This window comes from Dama dama, chromosome X (genome assembly GCF_033118175.1).
Source record: "Dama dama isolate Ldn47 chromosome X, ASM3311817v1, whole genome shotgun sequence".
Taxonomy (NCBI): domain Eukaryota; kingdom Metazoa; phylum Chordata; class Mammalia; order Artiodactyla; family Cervidae; genus Dama; species Dama dama.
In genome coordinates this window covers 32,981,339-33,008,755 of record NC_083714.1, presented here as the reverse complement: position 1 = coordinate 33,008,755, position 27,417 = coordinate 32,981,339, and the positions used below count along the sequence as shown (strand labels likewise).

At 35.9% G+C, this 27,417-nt stretch overlaps 1 protein-coding gene across 8 annotated transcripts in view; it reads left to right on the top strand.

Moving 5' to 3' along the window:
* Positions 1–25,208, top strand: part of ZNF280C (zinc finger protein 280C) — a 59,395-nt gene extending 34,187 nt beyond the window's left edge. For 7 of the 8 annotated variants that reach the window (XM_061136019.1, XM_061136023.1, XM_061136017.1 and 4 more), the window contains 10 exons: positions 1,484–1,641; positions 2,326–2,426; positions 3,191–3,337; positions 9,460–9,591; positions 13,666–13,979; positions 14,448–14,588; positions 19,242–19,304; positions 22,853–22,971; positions 23,398–23,434; positions 23,555–25,208. In XM_061136019.1, the coding sequence (XP_060992002.1) occupies positions 1,484–1,641; positions 2,326–2,426; positions 3,191–3,337; positions 9,460–9,591; positions 13,666–13,979; positions 14,448–14,588; positions 19,242–19,304; positions 22,853–22,971; positions 23,398–23,434; positions 23,555–23,570 (1,228 nt within the window). In that variant the 3' untranslated portion in view covers positions 23,571–25,208. The remainder of the gene's footprint in view (positions 1–1,483; positions 1,642–2,325; positions 2,427–3,190; positions 3,338–9,459; positions 9,592–13,665; positions 13,980–14,447; positions 14,589–19,241; positions 19,305–22,852; positions 22,972–23,397; positions 23,435–23,554) is intronic. The other variant, XM_061136025.1, reaches the window with a different exon arrangement.
* Positions 25,209–27,417: the final 2,209 nt, after the last annotated feature.

Below are 27,417 nucleotides of genomic sequence, written 5' to 3'. Positions count from 1 at the left end.
GAGATAAATGTTAAAACCTCCATAATGATTATTGTCTAGGTTACAGACATTATTACTTCATTTCATGATTATTTCCTTTGGGGACTCGGTGACTAGCTGTTAATATTTGACCCAGACTAAAGATTGTAATTTTGATTAAATAACTTTACTTTGAAATTCAATAAAACATCTCAGTAAGCCCTTTGAAATAGATAAGCCTGTTTATATTGTACTCTGTGCCATTGAAGGTCATAGTTACTTCTCATAAGAAACCTTTTAGGGAATCTGACAGAGCAGAATGTAGAACTGAAAAATGGACAGTAAGTGCTACAGAGGGAACAATCTGCGAGTTAGAAAGAACCATTTGTGCTAACAGTAAACGTGTCATTAAATAAAAAGATTCTTGTAATTATAGGTGTTAAAATTGCTGTTACATGCATTTAGAAATCAAGACACAAATAAAAATACTAATAATTTGTCTTCTAAGCACCTGAAAGCTATTGTATATCGCCGAGGCCATCAAGAGATTTCTCTCATGATTCTTTTGGTGGTAGCTGCTTTTGTTGGTAAAGTTCCCTTCCTTTAGGTATTTATTTTAAAATGTAGATAGTATTTCACATACAGAAAAGAAGCCTGTTTTTCCTTACAAAAAATTTTAATGTGAAATAATGGTGAAGAAGCTAATTAGTGGTATTAACTATATTAATGGATTATTTTAAAACAAAAGATGCAAACTGTTTACTGATGCACTTAATGAAAGTGATTATTTGAAGTGCACACTTTTCAAGAGGACTCGAAATGAGTCCACAGAGCCTTCTGACATCTTCCAAAGGAAGGTCTTATTATGAGGCTGGAAGGATAATCAGGGTGCCACCTGAGAGCTCTGTCCCTCCCCAACTTATGGTATGGCCCACCAGAAATAAGTGCAAGTTATTACTAGCTTGTGGTGAATATGAGTGAGTCCCTGCAGTTTACCAGTAGAAACAACAAGATGGCTGTGAAAGCACTGGCGTCAGGCTCTGAAGCAAACCCACCGTGGCCAAGCCGAAGGGACTGCAGTCCAGGAGAGCCTCTCGCAAGTCAGTGAAATGGAGCTGGGGGAGATCAAAAACCAAGGTCCCTTACAAATTAACAGAGATCGGAGTCAGATGTTATAAAGTGTAGAAAATATCCAGCAGCTCTAGAGGAAACAAATTGCTTGAGTTCCAGCTTCAAGGAAGAGCTAAATCATATGTGATCTCTCTTAATTGAACTACTAAAGCATTATATCAAAAAACAAGTTAAGAAAAAGTGACATTGTAAAAGCCTTTGGAATTATAAGTTGTAAAAGAGCAAATAATTTGAATTGCCAGTGTGAAATAAAGATCGAGAGGATTGATGGCTTTGGAGGTGTTACTTGGAGTAATGCACTTGCATTTTTAACATGTAAGTTCAGATACTCATTTGTGAGATTTGTCCTTGGTTATACATTTGAGTATTTGCACCTGTTGACTATCATGTGTAGGTTTATGAACCACATGAAGCATCATTTGGAACTTGAGAAGCAAAACAGTGAGAGTTGGGAAAACCACACCACCTGCCAGCACTGCTACCGTCAGTACCCGACGCCGTTCCAGCTGCAGTGCCACATTGAGAGTACACACACTCCCCTTGAGTTTTCGAGTAAGTCACAGTTCTGCTAAACTCCTGAACATGAGTAATTTTGATTAGCTAATCTAGCAGGCATCCTTAAGAATTCTGTTGGAAAAATAAGAAAATAAGAAATAGATTTTGTAATTTGGGGAAAGCTTGAAAGCATATTTTAACTTGTATAAATTTTTCAATACAGTTACTTACTAAAGTTGAAGTCCTGCTTGTAAATTGAAATATCCTTGGCATAACTCATGCATTGTACATAGGTGGCAAATGAGAAAACTCAGATCCCCTAGTTTGCAAATACGAAATAGGTGGTTTTCATTTATACTGTAATAAGAAAAGTAACTGCCTATTGCGATAGTTAAAATCACAGAGTCTGGAGTTAGACAGCTTGAATTCCAGTCTCAGCTCTGCCTCTTAAAACAGCTGTGAGATGGCAGGCAAGTTAATCTTTCTGGGCCTCAGGTCCCTTATCTGACAAAAGGGGATAAGGTTAACAGTACTGCTCTCAGTGATGGTATAAGAATAAAGCAAACTAATAATAAGTAAAGTCCTTAGAACCGCATCACAAAGTTAACAACTGTGAATTGTTGGAACTACCGTCAACACTACTATTATTATTTGTTGTTGTTGTTGCTATGGATATACAGATTGAATCTTTGATTTATATACATCCTTAAAATGATGTCATGTGTGTTTCTCCACTTTCAGCTATTTGTAAAATCTGTGAATTATCGTTTGAAACAGAACATATTCTTCTGCAGCATATGAAGGACACTCATAAACCTGGTGAAATGCCATATATTTGCCAGGTACACAGACATTTTATTTTGTATCTAGGTATTTGTTTAGTTTTCAGGAAATAGTTCTGCTTTTTTGAGTTTTTAAAACCATTTAAATAAAAATGAGTTACCAAAATGAAGAACCCCTTTAGTATTTGAAACTCTTGGTTTAACCCATGTATGTGTGGTGGTGGGTTGGATTTGATCTTTGGGCCATAGTTTGCTGACCCCTGTACTAGGCAGACAAAAAGCCCTGCTGGAGAAAGACAAACATACAGGCTTTCTTACCCTGTAGGGAAGACCATAGACATGCTAGAGAAATAGGAATTATTGTTAGTTATGAGGAACTCAAGGCCTTTAGGGCGGTATTTTTCCAAAATTTGAAGTGGTTCCCAATAAGATAGCAAGATAAAGAGAAATTGCCTGTGTTATAACCTGTATGCTATTTAAAATCCAAAGAAGAGAATGCTCCATTTCATGTAACAGGAAGAACTTTATAGATCAAGAGGTGTCAGAGCTTGAAAATTCAAGTCAAGCTGGGGGATAGTAGATTTGAAAAGAAGAAGGGAAGCTATGGATGTTTAGTAATATATCCCTAAACTTTGCAAGACAATTTTTCTGTTTCAGAGATCATGTGTATTACTTGTAGTATCAGGATCCGTGGTTATATAGGCAGCAGAGCTGAATTTGTAGTACATATTACTCTAAACAAATGAGTTATTGTTCCTACTTTTATATAATTGCATATCATTTATAATTTTTCAAGTTTAATTAACTCTTCTTTATACTTCTAGGTTTGCCAGTATAGATCATCATTATTTTCTGATGTAGAAACTCATTTTAGAGCATCCCATGAAAATACTAAGAACCTGCTGTGTCCATTTTGCCTCAAAGTTAGTAGGATGGCAACTCCCTACATGAATCATTACATGAAGCATCAGGTAAGATGCAGCAGTTCTTATTTGTTCATTTTGCCTTAGTGAAAAGGTTATATATCTAAAACTTAGAACATTGGTTAGTTTCATTCTAGAAGGAAAGCAAGTGAAGGTGTTAGTCGCTCAGGTGTCCAACTCTTTGCGACTCCATGGGCTGTAGCCCACCAGGCTCCTCTGTCCATGGGATTCTCCAGGCAAGAATACTGAAGTGGGTAGCCATTTCCTTCACCAGGGAATCTTCCTGACCCAGGGATCAAACTCAGGTCTCCTGAATTGCAGGAAGATTCTTTACCGTCTGAGCCACCAGGGAAACAGAAGGAAAGCAAAGTTGTTCCAAATAACACAATTAATTTACAATTTATGCTGAAATACTTGGGAAGCTTTCACTGCTTTTCCTTGTCTGCTTCCTGGTGGTGATGAGGCTCAGTAATAGTGAAATTTCTAAAAGGTAAGTAGAATTAAGCAGTGTAAAGTGGAGGAAAAGAGGAAAGATGAATGGAATATTTAGTTGGATATTTCAAGGGTTTAAGAATGGTGAGAATAGGAATGATTTTAAAGATAGTTAATCAAGACCATGGGCTTCCCTGGTTGCTCAGACGGTAAAGAAACCACCTGCAATGCGGGAGACCTGGGTTCCATCCCTGGGTTGGGAAGATCCCCTGAAGGAGGGCATGGCAACCCACTCCAGTGTTCTTGCCTGGAGAACCCCATGGACAGAGGAGCCTGGCAGGCTATAGTCCATGGGGTTGCAAAGAGTCGGACATGACTGAGCAACTGACTAAGCACAGCACAATCAAGATCAAGGAAGAGAATAAATTTTTAACTGAGGAAGATAAGATTGAGGATTCATAATCTTTTGCGTTCCTCTTTTCAAACTTTATTTCCACTTTCTAACCCATTTTTTATTATAAGACATGTGGTTGTCATCAGTGATCCAGGATGGTCTCTTGTAGCAGCCAGTGACGAAGGAAACAGCAATGACACATTTGTAGTTGTGAACTATGACAAAGAACTGTGTTTAGGTTGTAACTTGTTTCTTGGATGACTTTGGACCCTTCTGTTTTGTAATTTCTGGGATATTGGTACTAGTGCTTGCGCCTTTCCCTTAAATTTTCATTTTATGCTTGCTGGTTCTTTACCTGACGCAATTAGACCATCCTTTATGTGGACTGAAAACTTTGATAAAACAGTGAGCCTATTAAGTGTTTGAAAGAGCAGTCACACATTTGCCAAAATCAGAAGTCATTGAATTTACTGAATCTGATTACATAATCAAGTTTTTTCTTCTCACTGACTGATCAGCTCATCACATTTTCTTATTATCAAATGCATTATCATGGCCATTTTTTTCAGCACTTGTGCTAATGTTGCTTTCAGTTCCAGTCATTAGATGATCATGAAATCAACTTGTAGGTGTTAATTGGAAAAAAAATCATAAAAATAGAGTATCCAAATACATTCAGGATCACCTTTGTTGTGTCAACACGCTGGTGTTTTTTTTTTTTTTTTTTGGTCCTGGTATGTCACCTCACTGTTAGAAGCCTATAGCAAAATCTTTCTATTCAAGTTTCCCCAGCAGTGTTCCATCAGATATCAAGTAGATAGATGGTCTACTCTAAAATTGTTCCTGGAAAAAGAAATTCAGTAAATGGCTGAACTTACAAAATAGCTTTTTATTTTTAATAGAATTTTTCAGAGCTTTTCACGTGCTAAAAAATAATTAAAAGATCATAAATTTCCAAGCAAAGAAATGGTATATATTGTTTCCAAAACTTATTTAACCATTAAATCCTTTATTTGCATAATACATTTTAACATCTCTTGAGGAATAGAGCTTGTGAAACACTGATCTTGGTGCTCTCTGTTTTATCTTTTGACCTTTGATTTTGAAAGAAAGACTCAACGAACATGAGTTTGAGCATATTCTGGGAGATAATGAAGGTCACAAAAGCCTGGGGTGCTGCAGTCTATGGGGTCTCAAGGAGTCAAAAACAACTTGAGACTCAACGACAAAGAGATATAAAGCAGTAGCTTTATTTTATTGTGAAACTTTTAACATAAGTCTTTTTCTTGTGCTTTACTAAGCTCCAGAGTGAGGTGTGGATGTGGAAAGAGTAATAGATGTTTAGAAAGGTAAAGAGATGGATGGGCCTGCTATGTGGACTGTGTCTCCCAAGTGGTTTAACCCAATCTGTAATCAGTCTTCGTACTGTGAGTTGTGTGTCTTAACTTGCCACATATATAGGAAAGTGTTAACTCAGCAAGTCTGAGTTGCTCAAATCATGCACATTTTCAGAAGGGCCTGCTTGTATAACTGGCCCTTGGCTAACTCCTGGAAACTGAGCCTTTGTTATTAACTGATTAAGTGTTTTACATGCCTGAAACCTTGAGCCATGTTGTACCAGCTATTCTAGCTCATTTGTGCAATAATATGATTGTGGTGACCTCCTGCTTTTCTTCTGGGAGTCTGAAGATTAGGTGACTGAAGCTCATAAAAAACCCAGACTTTTAGACTCAAAATATCTTCCTTAGAAAACAAAACAAAACCCCCAAAACTTCACACTTGTTGCTACAGTTGGTTGCTGGGGGATTGATGAGTGTGTCCCGTGCAACTCCATTGGGAGAGGGCACTTGGAAACTGGTATCAGTATCCACCAGATTTCACCTCATGCACTTTTTTCCTATATTAATCCTGTTCTGTAGCCTGTTACTGTAATAAATCATAGCTGTGAGTATAACAACTTTTAAGCCCTATAAGTCCTTCTACTGAGTCATCAAACCAGGGAGTACTGATACACGATGGGTGCCCATTTGTTTTATAAGTTTGGCATACCTACGAGGTAGGCGGTCCACAGTCAGTAGAGGAAAGAATCTATTAATAAGAATCTATTAATAAGAAGGATGTCATCAGACATCCTTCAAAGTATTTGCAGTTTGTATAATTATTCATGAAAGACTTGAAAATTATAGCTGAGCACGTTTATAAGCTTGTGTAATTAAGATGGTATTAGGGCAATTTTAGACAATAAGAATTGTTAAGTTCTTTATATAAATATGGGTCATTTTGTTCTTTTTTAAGACTTTGGTTGTAACTTTTTCCTTAAAATAATATGTTATTATGAATTGAGTGATTTTAGAACCAGCAATAGTTTGTACAACTTTTTAAGAAATAATGAAGGATTTCACTTGTGTTAAATAGCCTCATTAGATCTTTATAGTAATAACAAGCAGTTAACATATATTTATCACTTGCTGTGTGACAGTCACTAGTGCTTTTACTTGGATTATCTTTTTAAATCCTCACAACCACTTTATGAAGCAGGTATGTAATCATTTCCATTTCACATACAAGGAAACAAAGCTTTATAGAGAGTTAAGTTAATTTGCCCAATATCACATTCTCTAATAATTGGCAAAGCCAAAAATTGACCTATGGCCCAAACTTTTACTTCAGAGTCACTTTACTGGCATTAGATCTAAAGGCAGGTATTACAGATAGTCAGAATTAGCCTTGAAGACCCTCCAATCACCCAGACAATATGATATCTTTGTCAAAAAGTTCAATACAGTTTTTTCTCTATCCTTGGGATAGGTTACCATTTTTTGGTTGAACATCATGTTATTTTTAAAATGTACTATATTATTCTTAGCACATCACAAGCATACATGTAATAAGAGATATGAAAGACTTGAGTTCAACTAAGGGAATCTTCAATTAATGTCCTCATCTCAGGGCTCTGGGCAAATGCTCAATGAATGGAATGTCAGATACTTCGAACTAGTTAATTGTGCCTGCTTCTCGTATGTACTGTCATTCTCTTGCTGCCTGCCTCACTGTTTATTTAACAGACATTTATTTAGTGCCTAATATATGCCAGAGACTGTTTTACAGAAGTGAGTAAAACAATTTGCGCCTTCTGAAATTGGCATTATGGAGGGGGAAAGAGAAACAGAATGAGAATGCATATTATGTCTGAATGTATGTGTATTCAAGCACATGATAAGTACCATAGGAAAGAAATACAGGAGGCAAGGGAATACCAGGGCTTAAGAGGTGAAAGAGCAGTTTGGGATGGTCAAAGAAGTCTCTCCAGAGGAAATAAGGGAGTAAGCCATGTGGGCATCTGAAAGTAAATGTTGCAGGCAGAGGAGCCAGTGGGCAGTGAGGTGAGCATATATCTAGATGTTCAAAAAGCAACCAGGAGGCCAGTGTGTCTGGCACATGGTAAACAAGTGAGAGGAAGAGTAGCAGGAAATGAGGCTGTAGTGAGAGAATGTGGGGAAGATATTGTAGGTCCTTGGAAGCCACAGTCAGGATCTGGGAGTGTTATGGAAAGCCATTGTAGTGTTTAAGCACGTGAGAGATCATTCTGGCAGCCATGGAGAGAAGAGATTGTTGGAAGAAAAGAGTAGAAACCAGGAAAAAGGAGGAGACTACCATGAGAGTCCAAGTGAGTGACTTGGACTGATCTGGTGGCAGTGGTAGGAGGTGACGAAAAGTGGAAAGATTATGGTTTTATCAATGGAGTGGGTGTGGGGCGTGAGAGAAAGAGTTGAGTGACCAATTTCTTTCATCCTGAGCAGCTGCAAGAGTGACGTTCTCATATATTGAGATATTGGAGACACTAGGGAAGGAACAGATTTTTTGCAGGGTGGATGGGGGAAAATCTGGAGTTTAATTTTGTCCATGTGAATGAAATGCATGCTAGATATCAAATAGTGATGTTGAGTAGGCAGTTGGATGTGGATGAATGCTATTTGAAATCATGAAATTAGATAAGATATAAGTACAAACAGAGAAGAGATTTCTGGCAGCTCTATCTGAGCAATTTTCTGTTATGCTGTCTTGCCATCCGCTTCTTGACTGAGTTTTTTTCCTTCTTTCCCCTCTCTTGAGCACATACAGGTGAATTTGTTTATGTTGGCTGTACCTATGATATAATGCAATTACTATTACTTCTAAATAAGATGAAACCAAAATAGTAATACAAATGCATTATAGTTATATAGTGCTTTGAACTTAGTAAAGAATTCTCCAGTGCCTGTTATGCACTAGTAATGTCTAGATATTTTCATATATGTGATCTCATTGGATTTTCCTAAATGGTTACTTGTGTTTTAAGTGGAAATGATGAGCCTGTGGAAACACACTTCTAGAGAAAACATTCTTTGGTATTGGTATGTTGTTTCAAATTTACAAATAAATATAAAATGCATCTTTTAATGGACGAGTGCATGTACATAAAAATTGCAGTTGCTAATATGTAGTAGAAAAACCACTAAGTAGCTATGAACAAGTGCCTTACATCTCTCTTGGGTCCTGTTTCCTATTGGTAAAATAATAAAAGGACCAGCTTTGAGAAGGAACATGGTCAAGGAGTTCTCAAATAGTAGATTCAGATCAGTTGTTCTGATTTATGCTTCCATAGCCATGCTGTCCAATATCATAGTCACTAGCCACATGTGTCTATGTAAATTTAAATTAGTTTAAAATTAAAATTTAATAAAATTTAAAACTCCATTCTCTGTTGCACTTGCCACATTTCAAGTGCTCAATAACCACATGTGGCAGTGGATACCACTTCAGACAGTGCAGCTATAAAAATCATCACTGTTTAAAGTTCTGTTGGACAAACATTGCTTTATACAACCATTTCTATAATATGACTCTTTGGGGAGTTATCTGGCTAAATTTGCTTAATTTTAGAAAGTTCAATTTATTTTACCAACTTGGAAAACAAATGGAAATAACAAATTATTGATCTTTCAAAAAATAAATTGTAATATAGCTAGCTCATTTTCACAGTATTATGTTTGAATAGTTTATTCTTCACATTTATATTTAAATAAACTCATACTACAAATAGCATAGGACTTGTCCCATTGTAATCTAATTGATATAATTATCATATTGATTACCTGTATTATAACAAATACTTTGAAACCCAAATACTAATGTAAGAAGTACTTTTTAAAAATGAAATGTTTTGGTATTTATGATACGATGTGGTAAAATTCTGGCTTTTAAATTCTTAAGCTGTTAGAATTAAGAGCAATTTCTGATCCTGGGATTTGTGGTGGTAGAAATTATTCTTTCTAATATTATTTCTAATATTTTCTGTAAACAGAGAAAAGGAATTTATCGTTGTACACAGTGCAGACTACAATTTTTGACCTACAAGGAGAAACTGGATCACAAGATTGAACATCGGACCTTTCTAAAGCCTAAAGAGCTAGAAGGATTGCCTCCTGGTACAAAAGTGAGTTGTGCTTTTTTTCCCCTGGTATTTTTCTTTTTTTACAGTTTTTATTTTTGGCTTATTTATTTTTAATTGAAGGATAATTGCTTTACAATTGCTACACAATGGTGTTGGTTTCTGCTATATATCAACATGAATCAGCCATAGATGCTGCCCTCTCCATGTGTCCCACCCTCTCTTTTCTCCCGTGTCCACAAGTCTGTTCTCTATGTCTGCATCCCCAAAAGTGAATTTTAAATAGGTTGTATTCTAACATTATATGACAATAGAAATAAATGCCTTATAATTTTAAAAATTGATTTCTGGTTGTTATCAAAATTTTTTTTAGGTTTTATCATTCTTATGCATAGAAAGACAATTTTTTACCCATTGTTTTTGAGTTGATTGAAATGTGCTATATTGGAGCATAGTCCTTTGTAGTGAGTGCAACTAGATTAACTGTAGACTGAGTCAGTGTGTTGTTTCAATATCCTATAGTCTGTTTTTGAGCTTTTCCAGTTGGCAGCTTATATGTCTGCTTCAGCTGGTGAGGAATCATGTTTAATTTATCTTTGTGTCTCCAACATCTGTTATAATGCCTTGAATGCCATGGTTTGTTGAAGTTAGTATTACTGAAACTACTCTTAGAGAAGCAAGTTCTCTTGATTAACATTGCTGTGTTAACTGAGCAAACATACATCTGACTACAAATTTCATTTTCCCTATTTGCCTTATGTACCTCTGTTTTCTCTCACTTTTTTATATAAAGTCAGCTTTTGACTGTTTGCTCCAGTGGAGAGATACATAATCCAAAGTGAAATAATTCCCAAACACTTAGATATTTTGAGTACTAACCTTTGAATGTGAGTATGTCTGCTATTTGAGTTCATTAAAATAATGGAAAGCAGTGCTCTGAAGCTCTAGAGGAAGAGAAGCTATCCAGTATCTTTCCCTATAGGCCATTCATTCCATGCTGGAAGAAGACATACAGAATTCTAATATTAGAATAAGCAGTGCAATCCTCTCTCATATCTTCCTTTATTAATAATAATAGTAATAATTAGTATAGTACAATATTATTAAAAATAATACTAAGTGTCTTGTTCAGTTCAGTTTGATTGCTCAGTAGTGTATGAGTCTTTGCGACCCCATGGACTATAGCATGCCAGGCCTCCCTGTCCATCACCAACTCCCGGAGCTTGCTCAAACTCATGTCCGGCATCGAGTTGGTGATGCCATCCAATCATCTCATCCTCTGTCGTCCCCTTCTCCTCCCACCTTCAGTCTTTCCCAGCATCAGGGTCTTTTCCAATGAGTCAGTTCTTCACATCAGGTGGCCGAAGTATTGGAGCTTCAGCTTCAGCATCAGTCCTTCCAATGAATGTTTAGGACTAATTTCCTTTTTGACTGGTTGGATCTCCTTGCTGTCCAAGGGACTCTCAAGAGTCTTTTCCAACACCACAGTTCAAAAGCATCAATTCTTTGGTGCCCCACTTGTTAGCACTTCAGAATTAAGTTTTCAGTGTGCTTTTTCATTCATTCTATTATTTAATCCCTGTAACAAACCAATGAGGTAGAGAAGGCAGGTATTATTCCCATATTACAGATGAGGAGGCTTAGAGAGGATAAGTTACTTACTCAAGGTCACATGGCTAGGAAGAGGTAGTATTGAAAGTTAACCTCAGGTTTTTTGACTCCTATTTCAGCACTTTTTGTACGATACTAAGCCACAAGTATTTCATAGGCCTTCCTCATTTGCTGTTTCTTAAGTACATGGCAGTAGTATAATCAGGTTATTAAAGAAAATGTTAATAGGTGACTGTTTTTCACTATTAACCAAATGGGTATAATCATTTATTTTTCTGAATATTAAATGTTAATTTTTTTATTAGCTCCAAGAAAATTCTGAGTATTAATTAAACTCTCCATGCTGTATGAGGAATTGCTGTAACCGCCACAGTAACCTTTGGAACCATAAATCCTGCTCGATGAACTCCCAGAGAGAGCAGGTCACATTTACTGGAGATCTGTTCATTTGTTTTTAGAGGGGTGTAGGTTCTTTTTTTTTAATTGAAGTATAATTGATGTACAATATTGTATGTTTCGAGTGTGACATAGGATTCTATAGCTCTGTCTTATAGTTACCAAGGAGTAATGCAGGCCTTTCCAGAGTTATCTCAGGATTTGAGATTTAAATTTTGACCTCTATATTTGCAAATATAGCTATTCAGTTATATCAGAACATAAAATAGCCATAGGATGAGCTCTTTTGACCTATTAATATTTCTGTTAACATATAAATGCCATCAATACAAAACCAGTATTACAACAGTAAATAAATACTGAGGTGAATTTCATTTAATTGGTGTGACTATAAAATAAGAGCTGACTCATTGGAAAAGACTCTAATGGTGGGAAAGATTGAGGGCAGGAGAAAGGGGCTACAGAGGAGGAGATGGTTGAATGGCATCATCGAATCACTGGACATGAGTTTGGGCAAACTCCAGGAGATAAGTGAAGGACAGGGAAGCCTGGCATGCTGCAATCCATGGGGTTGCAAAGAGTTGGACATGATTCAGTGACTGAACAACAACAACAATTTAGAATAAATTGGAGACTTCTTTGATTGTAGTTTATACTTAGATGTTTAACTTTTTGTATGGTGGTGATTTTTTTTCCGGTAACAGCTTTATTAACATGTAGTTCATATACCATGCATACAATTTACCCATTTAAAGTATACAATTCATTGGTTTTGAGCATATTCACAGAGTTGTGAAAACATCCCTACAATCTATCTGAGAACATTTTGTCATCCCATATCCATTAGCAGTCACTTCCAATTTCCCCTCCACAACAACAGACAAACTTTAACCTGTTTTCTGTCCCTATGAATTTTCCCATTCTGGACATTTCATATAAATGGAATCATATAATATCTACAATATGTGGTCCTTTATGGCTGATTTCTTTCACTTAGTATAATGTTTCTGAGGTTCATCCATGAGGTTCATCCTGTAGCTTGTATCAGTGCTTCATTCTCTTTTAAGGCTGTATTAGTACTTATGTATCAGTACCTTTATGGCTGGATATTATTCCATTGTATGAATATACCATATTTTATTTATTCAATCATCAATTGGTGAGCATTTGGGTTGTCTCTATTTTTTGGCTGTAATGAATAATGCTATCAGGAAATTTCATGTGCAAATTTTTGTATGAACATTTCCCTTGAGTGGAATTGCTACGAGTGGAACACCTAAGGGTTATATAATAATTCTTATGTTTAACATTTTAAAGAACTGCCAAACTGTTTTCCAAAGCTACTGTACCATTGTACATTCCCACCAGCAATATATGAAGGCTGAAATTTCTCCACATCCTGTCAGCACATGTTGCTACCTGTCTTTTTCATTATAGCCATTTAGTTGGTCTAAAGTGATGTATTACTGGAGTTTTGATTTCCATTTCCTTACTGACTAATAATGTTGAGCATCTTCTCGCATGCTTATTTCATATGTATATCTTCTTTGAAGAAATGCCTATTCAGATCATTTGCCCATTTGTTAATTGGGTTGTCTTTTATTGAGTTGTAAGTTATGCTGTATACATGTCCCTTATTAGAGATATGATTTGCAAATATTTTCTCTCATTCTGTGGTCATCTTTTCCCTTTCTTAACAGTGTCCTTTGAAGTACAAAAGTTTTCATTTTTATGAAGTCCATTTATCTGTTCTTTCTTTGGTTTCTTGCGCTTTCAGTATCATACCTAAGAAATCATTGCCTAACGCAAGGTCATAAAGATTTACTCCTATGTTTTCTTCTAAGAGTTTTACAGTTTTAGCTCTTACAATCTGGTCTTTGATACATTTTGAATTAATTTTTGTATTTAGTATGAGGTAGGGTCCAAATTCATTCTTTTGCAGGTAGATAGCCAGCTGTCCTAACACCATTTGTTGGTAAGACTATTGTTTCCCCCCTTGAATTATTTTGGCACCTTTGTCAAAAACCAATTATGCTTTGCATAATGTGTGATTTTTTAATATTAATGTGATGATTAATTTTCTAAAAGTATATATTACCTTTATTTTTATAGGTCACTATCCGAGCTTCACTTGGATCTCTTCATTCAAGACCATCAACTTCCAGGAGTATTCTACCTTCCAGTAGTTCTGCAAGCACTTCTCTTCAGATCTCTTCTTCAAGGTCTAAAAGTACTGGAAGTTCTTCAAAATTTGATGCAAGTGAACATAAGACAAAAAAGTTTCATGCAACTGCATCCACTGGAAGTAAACCTAGTACAAGTAAGCAAGGTAGAGGTGCAGCTAAATGCAGAGCAAAAACCTCTTACAAGCCAAAGAAAAAACGCAACAGGAAGAGTAAACTCAGCATAGCTTTGAAGAACTTAAGGTAGTATCTTTTATTCCTGATACACCTATTTCAATATTAAATATTCAAGGTTATTTTAATATAGCTTACCATATCACCAGATAATGCACATTTACATGATAATCACTTATCTGGCATAAAGGCCAAGAAAATAATAAAAAGATACTTTTTACTACTGCTGAACAGAACTTTGAATTACTGTACTTATTTTATAATTGCCATCTTCTACACTAATCTTATAATTTGTGCTTATATCTTGTGATAGTTGAATTGGTTTATGTGATCCTTTTTATTCCAAGGAAACATTAGCTGATATTAGAGTTTTTACTTACTCTAGCTTATTGTTTCAAAGCAGATTTTCAAATTCCAAGTCTCTATTTAAAGATTTAATTTAAACGTCTTGGCTCCAATTAATAAAACATGAATAAGTCTTTACCTTATTTTTTGGTTTTACAATATATTTTTATCATTTTTTTCTGTCTCCATAAGGTTTCGTCGGGGAGTATACAAGTGCATTGAATGTCATTCCAAAATAAAAGATTTTGCAAGCCACTTTTCATTATTTATGCACTGTAATTTTTGCAAATACAGCACTAACTGTAACAAAGCCTTTGTAAACCATATGCTGAGGTGAGTTAAACATGTACACGGCCAGTCATAACTACCATTCAAGATAACTTGGTTTTTGAAAACAAAGCCACTTTGTCACATCAAGGATCTAAAAAGATCTAGCAACAGGGAGCTTCTAGGATATTACCCAGTACTGTTTTCCAGCATAATAACTCATGAAATTAGTGGGACAAATTTTTAGGAACAGTTAGGCTAATGAAATTAGAATAGGTTTAGTAGGGAAGTTATTTTTCTAAGTCTTTCAAAAAGTGGTCCATAAAATTTCAAATGTTCCAAAATACCTTATCAAATAAGTGCATGTAACTATGTGGTGTTCCTCACTTCAAGGCAATCTCTTTTAGAGACTTCAGCTTTGTCAGAAATGCTGGGAACATCATCAGTGCTCACATGCTCACTCTCTTGTGTTCTTTATCGCTCATTCTCCTTCTAACCCATCTGTCTGTCCATTTGTTTTTCAAGGCCTCCATCTTTGCGTTCATTTGATGAAATGTGAAATGAGACTGCAGGAATAGTCCAGTCATGACATTACTGTTGGAATTCTTTTTCATATATCAATTATTTTACATCATTTGAGCACCTACCCTGTACTCTATGCTAGAGAAACACTTCAAAGCCCACATTACTTTCGTTTGAGTCTTATTAGTACTTTATTCCTGCAATATGGATTTTTCTAAATAAACAAAAATTGTTCAGATATAAATATGCTAAGTTGATTATTCAAATGGAGGTAGGTCCATTTATTTTCAGTCAGAAATAAGATATAACCAATAAAAGTGGTTTCTTATATAATTAGCTTATATAATAATAAGGGTCAAGTACCTTTATTCTGCCTCTGTGTTACTTTATGGTCATAGTTAGCTACCACTTTCAAGGATTTGCCCACAATTTTTAATGCCTTCAGCACTTAACTCTCAGTGTTTTTTCCCCTTGATGATTCCCCAGCCCAACTTCATCGTACCTTGACTTTCAATGCCAGCACTTCACATCCACCTCTAAGGCATTAAAAAATGCCACCATCCAATGTTACCTTATCATATACAATATATATTCATTTTGAAATCTCATTACTTGAAGACTTTTAGTCTTGGCTCCTCTTTTCAGTCCAGTATCACCAAATCCAATCTTACAGTTAACTTCAGCCTCAAAGTCATCTGTTGTGAATCTTGCTTTGTTTTTTGTTCTAGAATCCTTCACATCTTCAGCCGTGCTTACCTTGCTATCCTTGACTCTCTTACCCTTTTTGATCTTTCTCTTTGCTTCATTCTAGACTGTGCTTGATTTAGTCAGCTTTGAATCTATGACCTTTAATTTTAATGTGGTCCTGTCTTGTCTTAAGAATACTTATTTGTGGGACTTCCCTGGTGGTCCAGTGGCAAAGACTCCAAGGTCTCAATGCATGGGTCCTGGGTTCAATCCTTGGTAAGGGAATTAAATCCCACATGCTGCAACTAAAGACCTGGTGCAGCCAAACAAATAAACATTTAAAAAAAAAAAGAATACTTATTTGTTTTTGTCTACAACATCTGTGTAGATGCTTTTCAGTACCTTCAGGATTTTATTCTAGTCTCTCAATTGTTAACCTTGCCCACTAATTACTCAGAGGTCTTTTTCATTTTTCCCAAGGTTAACCTTTTTGTACCTCAAATTTCTTCCCTTCATCCAGACATTAATCTCAGAAAAAGACATGTCCACTTTTTCAAAGTTAGTTTTGCCCCTCATCTCCTCCATTTCCTCCATAATCTTATGCACCCTCATTTCATCTTTTTCTCTGTATCACATTCCTTCTGCCTACAAATATTTTCAGGGTTGGTTTTTTTTTTTTTTTTTTTTAGTATGAGGAAGAGTTGCCTTTAATTTGCATATTTTGTTGTCTTCCTTTCACTGTCAACATTTGTAAAAAGTATTCTTTTCTATCTTATTTGTCATGTCTTTACCTTTTGTAATTTGAATATCACTCCCATCTTAATCAGTTCAAGCTGCCCCTTTCAAGATTATCAGTCATGTCCTAATCACTGGATGTATTCACTGCTTTCATTCTTATTCTTCTATGAGTTCTTTAAGAGTATTTGATGCTTTTGATCGCTCACTTTTGAAACTCTTCTCAAGTTCTCCTAAATGATTACCACAGTTTTTTTCTTTTTTACTCCTCCTCTATTTCATTACCTTTTCTTTCTTCAGCTCTTCTTGCCTCTTTGCATTTCTTTTCTTGGTACGTTAACCACTCTGAGAGTTTTATATTTTACCTTTCAACTGTAAATCCTCCAATTTCAATGCTAAGCTATCTGATAGATCACGGGACACAAATAAGTCAAACATTTTTGTCTGTCTAGGATCCAAGCTATTATTACCCCCTCCCGTTTAAGCTCAGTCTGTTTCAATGCATCGTTTGCATAAATGTGGAGCATCACCTGGAAATAATACACGTTTAAGTTTCTGAAGCCTATGGTGTTCTCTTGATATGGCACCATTCATCATGGCTTCCTGAAAATCTATCTTTCTGTAATTTATCACTCTGCCTTACCTATGCCTCTGTTGTTCCAAACCAGACTCCAGCCAACCTTTCTCTCAGTATACTGCTGGGGGGAATAGTGGTCTCTTATTCTGTGCCAAACACATGGCTGCTCCAACAGGGCTTTAATTCTGCCCTGAATTTATAAGAGATTAAATTGAAAATTGTCTTTGTATTCATTAAGTTCATGGATCATTCTGTCCTCTCCCATTTGCCGTAGGCTCCTCACCTGTCTTGTGGGACCTCTGGCCCCATTCTACCCCCAAAATATCCCCAATTGGCCTTAGGCTTCCTTCATAAACTTTTTCTAATTTCCAGTGAGCCGCAAGCCTGCACTGCATCATCATCAGGCACACTTACTTATCGTTCGGCTCATACAGAACTGAAATCCTCCACTTCTGCTCTTCTAAAGGCTTTGTAAGTTTCTCTGTGTTTCCGCTATTTCATTCTTGCCTTGCTTCCTTGGTTTCCTCAAGTACCTCCCCCTAATTGGATACCCTCACTCACTCTGACTCAGTGTGGACTTTTGTCATAAGATTGAGCTCTGTGCATACAGAAGCTTTGTTTTCTCAGAGGTCAAGTACCTTTATTCTCAACCCATACAAACTCTAACCATACCAGACAGAAGTCAAGCCCCTCAAAATAATTGATCTTCCTCAGTGTATAGTTTGTCCCATATGCCATAGAGTGACTTTTCCTTATTCTTTGTTATTCTTTGGCATGCGCCTCTCCTTTCCTCTCATTTTACCTTCTGTGAAGTATCTGATCACTGTGGCCCCTCATAGGAATCAATTGTTTTTTCCAGTTCTGTACTGTTCAGCTATTCTGCCTCATAGTAAATATGTGTCTGTCTTACCTACTTGAGAGAGTGGTTCTTTGTATTCACCATGGCACCTATTCTGAGGACATTTTCTTGGGAGGATAGGTAGTCATTCTTTTCCCATGTGTACATGGTATGTTGATGGATAGTTACCATGTGTCTGAGGATATCCATTGAATTGATGTGTTGCCTAGTTTGGGTCTGTCAGTGCAAGCTAGGGCTAGTACTTTTTAAACTTTAGTTTGTGTAAGAATCATCTGAAAAACTTATTGAAACTGATTTCTGGGCACCACCACCAGAGATTAATTCAGTAGGTCTGGAGTGGGAGCTGAGACTTTGTATTCAGTATTTCTAATAAGCTCCCAGGTGATGCAGATGCTTCTGGTCCTATGGACCACACCTTGAGTAATACTGTGCTATGCCGAAAGAAAGTGAAAGTGTTAGGCGCTTAGGCATGTCCGACTCTTTGCAACTCCATGGATTGTAGCCCACCAGGCTCCTCTGTCCATGGAATTCTCCAGGCAAAAATACTAGTGGGAAGCCACTCCCTTCTCCAGGGGATCTTTCCGACCCAAGGATCGAACCCAGATCTCCTGCATTAGCAGGCAGCTGCTTTGCCTTCTGAGCCACCAAGGATCCTGGCTAACTCTGCCTGACTTTCTAATAGAGGAAAGCTTTCCTTATTAACTTAAAAGGCAGTATAGAAGCTGTTAGCATTGGCTGCAAAATTTGGTTAGTGGTTTTCTGTTCTGAGCATAGAGGAAGTATTGTTTTAACTCGAGTTCTGCTTCCTTTAATTCATATTCTTTAAAAGCTTTTCCAGTAATTACAGAAGATTCTTTAAGTATTTCATTTTGCTGATGGTAATGTCACTTGGCCTAAGAAACAGTTTCTTCCAGGGTCATTCATATTCTTCCCCAGGCTAAGTATATTAAGATTAGAAAGTAATAATTATTATTCACAACAGTTTATATTACAGCAAAATACATCATTAGCAAATAATTTTTAAATTGTTCTCAACTCTTATTAAGTGAAAAAATTAATTTGATGTTCTTTGCATGTTTAACTCAAGTTATTTTTTTTATAGCAGTGAGGTATAATCATTTAAGATTATTCTCAGGGAAACATGTTGTTAGAAAATACAATGATAACATGAAATGTAAGATAAACATCTTGAATTCAACAGATGCTAACAGAATTTTATAATTTAAATTGTGGTCTCTTATTCAAAACTAGGAAACTAAGCATAGGCTTGAAAAATTGTCATAAAATTAATTAATGACTTACTGTATAATAAAATCTCATTTGTCTCTTGTCTTTCCAGCTCTCATAGCAGCCAGCCAACTAAACGGTTTTATATTTTTAAGAGGCGTTCTAGAACTCTCAGGTAACTAACTAATCATTTTTTTATTCTCTCTATAGTAACTTTTTAACCTGATGCTGGAGTGCCTAGTTTGGTAAATGAAATGATTGCTACTGGACATAATAGAATTTTATTCATTATATACTTAGATCAAAGAGGGGATTACCTAATATTCTCCAGCTAAACTTTGTTTCAGTTATATTAGGCATTAAGATGAAACTTTTCATGAATTTGCATTATAAAATTAAAAAATAAGGCTCTCCAGCAATATTTGAATATTTAAAAAACTTTTAAGATAGTTGACAAAGTGACTAACACAGTTTTATTTTTGAAATAAAAATACACAACTTGTTTACTATTCAGAGGAATTGTGAACATTTCTGAAAGGATCGATAATTAATGTTGGTTCTACCACACACACTTAGCTTAGAATTCACTAAGGACCATTTTTTCACATTCTTCTAATTCCTTTTCACTCCATTTTCCTTTGGTTAATTATTCTGTTCATGCTATCATTGCTATTTGAGATACCAGTGTCAAGATCTTTATATTAAGAGCATCAGGCTAAGACATAGACTTAAGTTTAGCCAACACTTGTTTTACTGCTTTGGGTTAGTGGAAGAGGAGAAGAGGGGATGCTGTGACTCAGGATCTTGTATTTTGATCTCTTCTGCCTCGTTTGCTCTTCCCCAGATACCTGCATGGGTAGCTAGCTCTGTCGCCTCCTTTAGGTCTCTACTCCAATGAATGAGGCTTTTCCTTGACCTCCCCATTTAAAATACCATCCTTTCCCCAGCCCCACTCCTGACACTCCCTATTTCCCTTTCTTGCTTTGTTTTTACTTCATGGCAACTTTTTACTGTTCAATAGATTGTATATTTCACCCTCTTGTTTACTGTCTGTGTCTTCTCACTAGAATGTGTATGATTTGGATATTTGGCTATGCCAGAAATTTGCTGGGCTTTCAGTAGTGGCCTGGCATATGGTAGGCATTCTGTAAATATTTATTAAGTAAATTAATATTGAAAGTGACATATGTGGAGTGTGTAGATGATAGACCAATAATAGCTCATAGGAAGAGGAAAGTTTTATTCCATTTTTTAAAATATATCAGTGCAATTTTAAAACTATTGGTAAATTCAAGGAATTAGGAAATACTAATAAATTTTAGATATTAACATTTACTAAAAATTTTTTATAATAATGAAAAAGATTTGTTAATTCTAAGGATGAGAATTTAATTTGATTTTTATCTCACTATTGTCAAACTGAGTTGTGCGCTTGGTTCTTAGATTTAATCGTACGACTTTTTTTCTCACACTGGGTGAGTCTCAAATTTAAACCGAAAATTGGTGATTTTCTTTTTTTTTTGGTGATTTTCTGTGTATGGGAGTTTTCATACTTAAAATTTTAAGAATAGTAAATTTATAATTGTTATTAAAATACAGTGTTCATTTTTAAATTCACTGTACATCTGTCATGTATAACACAAGGTAGCAAATTCTGTGAAGATGGCAGTGATGAAGTAGGCTTGATACCAGCCTTCAAGGAATGTACAATTTATAAGATGTGAACATAAGTAACTACAGAAATTAATACAGGGAGGTTTGTAATAAGTGCAATGAGAGTTACTGATTTGACGAGAAAGAGAGGTTTCTACTTATAAGAAGAGGCACAGGGGCATTTTAGTTGGCAAAAGAGCATGAATGAAAATTAAGAAAGGAAAAAAGCAAAATATATACACAGTGAATGACAAGTAGTACAGTTTGGATGAAGCATGAAGTTCGTATAACATAGTACTAAGTTCAGAGTCTGGGAATAGTTTTGAGCTTAGATCCAGATTGTGGAATCCTTGGAAAAGCCTAGGGAATTTGGACTTAATTTGAAGATGTTGGGAAAAACCATTGGTGCTTTATGTAGAATCAAGGATACTAAAGGAAGATCAATTTGGAGGGGTATACAAGGTGAGTCGTAGCTACATGAGGCACGTGCATGCATGTGTGCATGCTTAGTCACTCAGTCGTGTCCAACTCTTTACAACCCCATGGACTGTGGCCTGCCAGGCTCCTCTGTCCACGGAATTTTCCAGGCAGAAATACTGAAATGGGTTGCCATTCCCTTCTCCATGGATCTTCCCCACCCAGGGATCAAACCAGAGTCTCCTGTGTCTCCTGCCTTACCAGGCAGATTCTTTACCACTGAGCCACCTGGGACGCCCACATGAGGCACATAGACTGATGAAGACTATTGCAGCAGTTAAGACTGATTTAATAAGATAATCTGGGTTGAAGTGGTGAAGTGGTATCATGCCACATTTAAGAATATGAGCGCTAGAATCAAAATGTTCAGTTTCAGACCTGGTCCTGATCTTGGTAAGTTACTAAACCTGAACCTGGCTTCTATAAAAAAAGTTAAAATTACAACATCTACCTCTTTGGGTTGTTACATGATGTAGGTGAGATGATATATCTAAAACCTTCAGCCTACACAGAGTAAATGCTCAATAAATTGCTAATATTGCATGTTATAAAATTTTTCAAATAGTTACTGTCTTAAGGAAAAAAGAGTCAGAAATAGCTACAGTTTTGAGCATTTGTGTCAGGGGCATGGCATCATTAAGGAGACCAGTCAGGAGGAATGACTTTTCACAGGTAAGGAGGAAAGTATATGACTTTAGTTTGATGAAGATCATTTCTGATGAGACAACTCAGTGAAAATATACAACAGGCTGTTAAGAGTAGAGCTGCAAGGGAGAAGTTAGTCTAAGCTATGCTATGAATTTATTCCTATATGGGTAAAGTGCTTAATTTTGAAGTATTTAAATTTAAAATGAACTGCAAAAGTATATTTATGCTTTGTTAATAAGCTGATAATAATAATTGCATGATTTATTTATGTTTACATAATTTAAGACCTAATTTCTTTGATTTTATCATCATTTAAATAGGACATTAGATTGTAGGCTTCAGAGTATCCTTTTTTGTTCACTCTTATATTTGTAACACAGATACATACTTAGTAGTACAGCGTATGTAAAGAAGGTTCTCAGCAAATGTATATTGAATGGATGAATCTTGCTTTGCTGATGGGCAAAGGCAGAGAAAAATTGTGCCTTGCACAAGTTATACAAGTTGTTAGTGGAGTGCTGATTGGGTTTTAGTTCTCTCTTCACTCATAGCTTTTAGAAAACACATGAGAGGGAACTGGAGAAGGAAATTGCAACCCACTCCAGTATTCTTGCGTGGGAAATCCCATGGACAGAGAGGCCTGGCGGACTACAGTCCATAGGGTTGCAAAGAGTTGGACACAACTGAGCGACTAAACAACAGCAAGGAGTGGGAACAGCAGATAGAGCACTTAAGCGTTCGCATAATTTAGAAATGGTTATGCCTTTTTTTAGAGACATAGTTATACCATTTCAAATATATTGGGCTTATATAACAAAATTTGGAAATGGTGGTCACAACACACAAAAAAACTAATCAAGTTATTACATAGAAAAATAATAATTGAATTTGTGCATGGATTTTTTTAAAAGACAAAAACCTGTTCTTTCTTATTTTTTTTCATAGGGGCATTACTCTTGTGTGCCTTAAATGTGATTTCCTCGCTGATTCTTCTGCTCTCGATCGTATGGCTAAACACTTGAGTCAACGCAAAACTCACACTTGCCAAGTTATAATAGAGAATAGTACGTATATAAAATTGTGTTACTTTAGATCTCTGATATTTATTCCAGTGTTTTTGATCAACCACAGTACGGGCTCTTACATATTAAAATAATAGTTTCATTCTTCATACATTCTTTTTTTTTCTTTTATTTTTCCTCATACATTCTTTAAAAACATTTTATTTTATAATGAAGTATAGTTGATTTACAATGTTATATTAGTCTCTGGTGTACAACACACTGATTTAGCTATACATATATATAGAGAGATTCTTTTCATTACAGTTTATTGCAAGATATTAAATATAGTTCCCTTGTTCTTTATCTATTTTATGTATAGTAGTTTATATTTGCTAATCCCGAACTCCTAATTTATCCTTTCCCTCCCTTTCCCCTTCTCATTCCTCATATATTCTATTTTAAATGTAAAACTCTTTCTAATTTCAGTTCCTGAAAGTACCTCAACTCTTGAACCCACTTCTGCGTAAGTTTAATATTCATTCAGTGCATTTTTCTTTGATGGATTGAAGCACTATTGCATTTATTGAATGTGTCACTAACAGAAATAAAAAATATTAAAGTATTTTTGTTTTTGTTTTTAAAGCCTCTTGTTGAAATAGATTCCTGCTCTATGGAGCTCGTGCAACCTGGTGCAAGACAAGTTGGAATTTCCTAAGTTCAAAGTTCTGAAGTGTTTTCTTATACAAAGGCAGTTTCCTAAGTTCAAAGTTCTGAAGTGTTTTCTCATACAAAAGCAATTAACAGCCAAGTTCATGACACTAGTTCTCATTATTCAGCTCTTTTCAGCTGTCAGATGGCTCTAGAATCTTATTCCACCTTATCTTTGTGTCAGGTTAACATACCTTAACATATGCTTTTTTCCTGTTGGCTTTCTTCAAAAATAACTTCTGTTGCTATGGTCTTTTCTTGCCTTGCTTAAAATAATTCGTGTTTTTCTCCGCTATACTTGCTTTCAGAATACTGCATTCCAAATGATGTGACTGTTCACCTTTCTTGTCTGTTTTGTCCGGTTTCTTAGTTAGTTTCTTAGGAGATTACATTACATTTTTAGGTCAGATAGTTATCTTTTTCTTCATTCCTTGTCTGTCATTGTTCTATTTTTCATATTTTTCAGATGCAGAAGCAACACAGAAATTTCAAATAAAGTCCAGGGTATTCCTGGTCAGTGTCCCCCTTCGATGGACACGTGTGATGCCTGTCCTCTCTTTCCAAGGAATGTGAATTATTTGACTGTGAGACCTCCTCTAGATTTTGGCCTTAAGAAATCAAATCTTAGGGAGAGTCCCTTCCTTCATGACTGGCCTCCCATAAGACTGATGCTAATTTGGCGAGAGATGACCTCAAGGCCCACCAAATAGAGCACAACTTTCTGCTGGGGGCTTTGGTTCTTGATCTTAAGTTTATGGGTCGATTCTGACCAAGAAAAGCCCATCAGATCAATGCTTCAACATCCAAGTTGAAGTTTAATCATTCTGGCTGCTGCCCTTTTATCTTCCTCTAACGTGCATGCAGTCCAGGGAATATAAAAACTGGTTATATAGGGAACCAAGGTTACTTTTACTTTCATGTTCTTGAAAAACAAGTTTCTGAAATTACAGTTCCAACATCAGTTTTTTTACTGTTGTTTAAAGTTGTTTCCAGTATTAAAACCTAGACGCATTCAGCAATACTAATATTCAATTTTTTTTAATTTTTTTAGTCTTATTTTATCTTGGTTTTATGTTGTCTTTGCCAAATTTATTAATGTCTGTTTTGTTATATCCTCTTTTCTTTCTTGTCTTTAAAACTTGTTTTGTGTTCATTTTCTTTCATTAATAACTCAAAAAAATCCTTTGAATTCCCTACAAATTTTATGTAGCTACCTATTGGCATCTTCTTAATTTGGTAATTATTCAGAGCACTAGACGTTATTACATCCACTGTCTATCTTGGAACTATTGTTATCTTAGTGATTGTGAGTTCAAAGGCATGAAGAATTGTCAAAGAACACTTCCTACAGACCTTAAAACGAGTTTTAATGTTGCATTTCTGTACATCTAATGCATACTATCTTTTTAGCCATTAATGTAATTCCTTTGGATAAAGATAATATATTCAGAAAATATTGGGACCAAAAAATGCACTTGTTTCTTGCCCATATATATATAGATGTATATTTTTTTTAATTTGGTGTTTGTTTATTTTGGTTACATTGAATATAGATTTGCTGAACAGTTTTGATGTTATTATTTTTTTAATAAAATTTTTGAAATTTTATTGTGAAAGTGCCTCTGGAATTATTTTCTAATAAAGAACTTCGAATAAAAGTTGTAGATTTTGTCATACATCTAGGAGCATTTCTTTGCTTCTTACATGGAAGCCTGATTAGGAAGGCCTACAGACTGAGCACTTTATTGAATCCATCTTGTAGTTTTTCCTTCAGCACAGTTAAAAGCTCACTATGTGTACTTTAGGGATTCCCAGTGGTAAAGAAGCCACTTGCCAATGCAGGAGGCGCAGTCTCAATCCCTGGGTCAGGAAGACCCCCTAGAGGAAGAAATGGCAACCCACTCCAGTATTCTTGCCTGGAGAATCCCATGGACAGAGGAGCCTGGTGGGGTGTGGGCAACAGTCCATGGGGTTGCAGAGAGCTGCACGCAAGCACCCACACGCATCCATCATCCATCCATGTATACTTCTGTAATTTTTAGAACTTTGAAGACTGGCATGAAGGTGGGCAGGCTCAGGATTTTCATCATGAGTGATTTTTACTCAATCATGAGTGAGTTTTATTTTTCCCTCTTAACATTAGAACTTCTTGAACTGTAATTTGAAACTTTGAGCTGCTGTAACAATACCATAGACTGGGTGGCTTGTAAACAATAGAAATTTATTTCTCATTATTCTGAAGGTTGGAAGTCAATGAACAAGGTGCTGGCAGATTCAGTGTCTGTTGAGGACCCCTTCCTGGTTCATAGACAGTTGTCTTCTTGCTGTGTCCTCACGTGGTGGAAAGGACAAGAGTTCTCTGGGGCCTCTATTACAAGGGCATTAATCTGATCGCGTAGGCTCTATCCTCTAGACCCAATTACCTAATGAGGCCCCACCTCCAATACCATCACAACTGGGGATTAGGTTTCAACATATGAGTTTGGCTGGGAAAAGGGGGACACAAATAGGCAATCTATAGCAGAAACATTTTGAAAGCCAGTTTCAACGATCACTTGTTATGTAGTCTACTCCTTGTAACTCATAATCAAAAGACTTGAACTTACTATTTTTAATTTTCCAGACTGATTTCTGCTGTAAATGGCTTTCCAAAATTTCCAAAAGTTGCTTGTTTCTGGGTGGACTTGGTAATATTCTAGTCTTTAGTTCCATATTTGTATCTTGATATGTTTCATTTACCATCTTTATGCCCATTTTTTACTTTTTGAAAATCATGGTAAAATTATATAACATAAAATTTACCAGTTTATTTTCAAGTGCATAATTTATAAGTTAATTACACCAAGTTTTAAACTTTTGCCCAGGAATAACATGGTTTTAATGTAGGTTCTTTTTATATAGATTTTCTCTGCCTCTGTCATAGTTCACAAATAGGAAAACCACATTCTTGCTATAGTAATTATTTTATTCAGGGGTGCATCTTTGTGTTCTTCCATAGGATTCTATTTCCACAACATATATTAAGTTCATTTTCTTTTTTTTTTAATAAGTTCATTTTCTTAAAGTATAATGCCCCTAAAATTCTGTGTCCTATAGCATCATTTTTTTACTTCATTTAAAACATCTCAGTCAGTACTAAGCTTGTTTATTATAGTCAGTTGGGTTTTAATTGATGCTAATGAGTTTTAGCTTGACAGTCTCTTCCCTTTACTTTCAGGCTATTCTCAATAATTCTTTGACCTGATTCAGAAATAGCCATCTCACACATGAGTGTTTCTTGGTTACAGCTGAATAAAAGGTGTAATTGACTCAGTTTCAATTTATCACTATTACTAGAAAAATAAACTCAACTACAAAGACTTGAGTTTCTTATTCTGTTTCCTCAAACTTTGTCAAAACACCTCTTTGGGCCTCATTTATTGGTTTAGCAAATGTTTACTGAGCACTTACTCTGTGCCTGACACTATTCTAGATGCTGGTAAAATAGACTGAAATCTCTGCCCCTGTGGAGTTTATTTTTCAGTGTTGGAAGACACAACAGAAAATAAGGGAAGTATATATTGTGTTAGATACTGAACAATACTATTGAGAAAAGAACGGGAGGATAGTATGGATTAGTAGTTGCTGCTGCTGCTAAGTAGCTTCAGTCGTTTCCAACTCTATGCGACCCCATAGAAGGCAGCCCACCAGGCTCCCCCGTCCCTGAGATTCTCCAGGGGAGAACACTGGAGTGGGTTGCCATTTCCTTCTCCAATGCATGAAAGTGAAAAGTGAAAGTGAAGTCATTCAGTTCTGTCC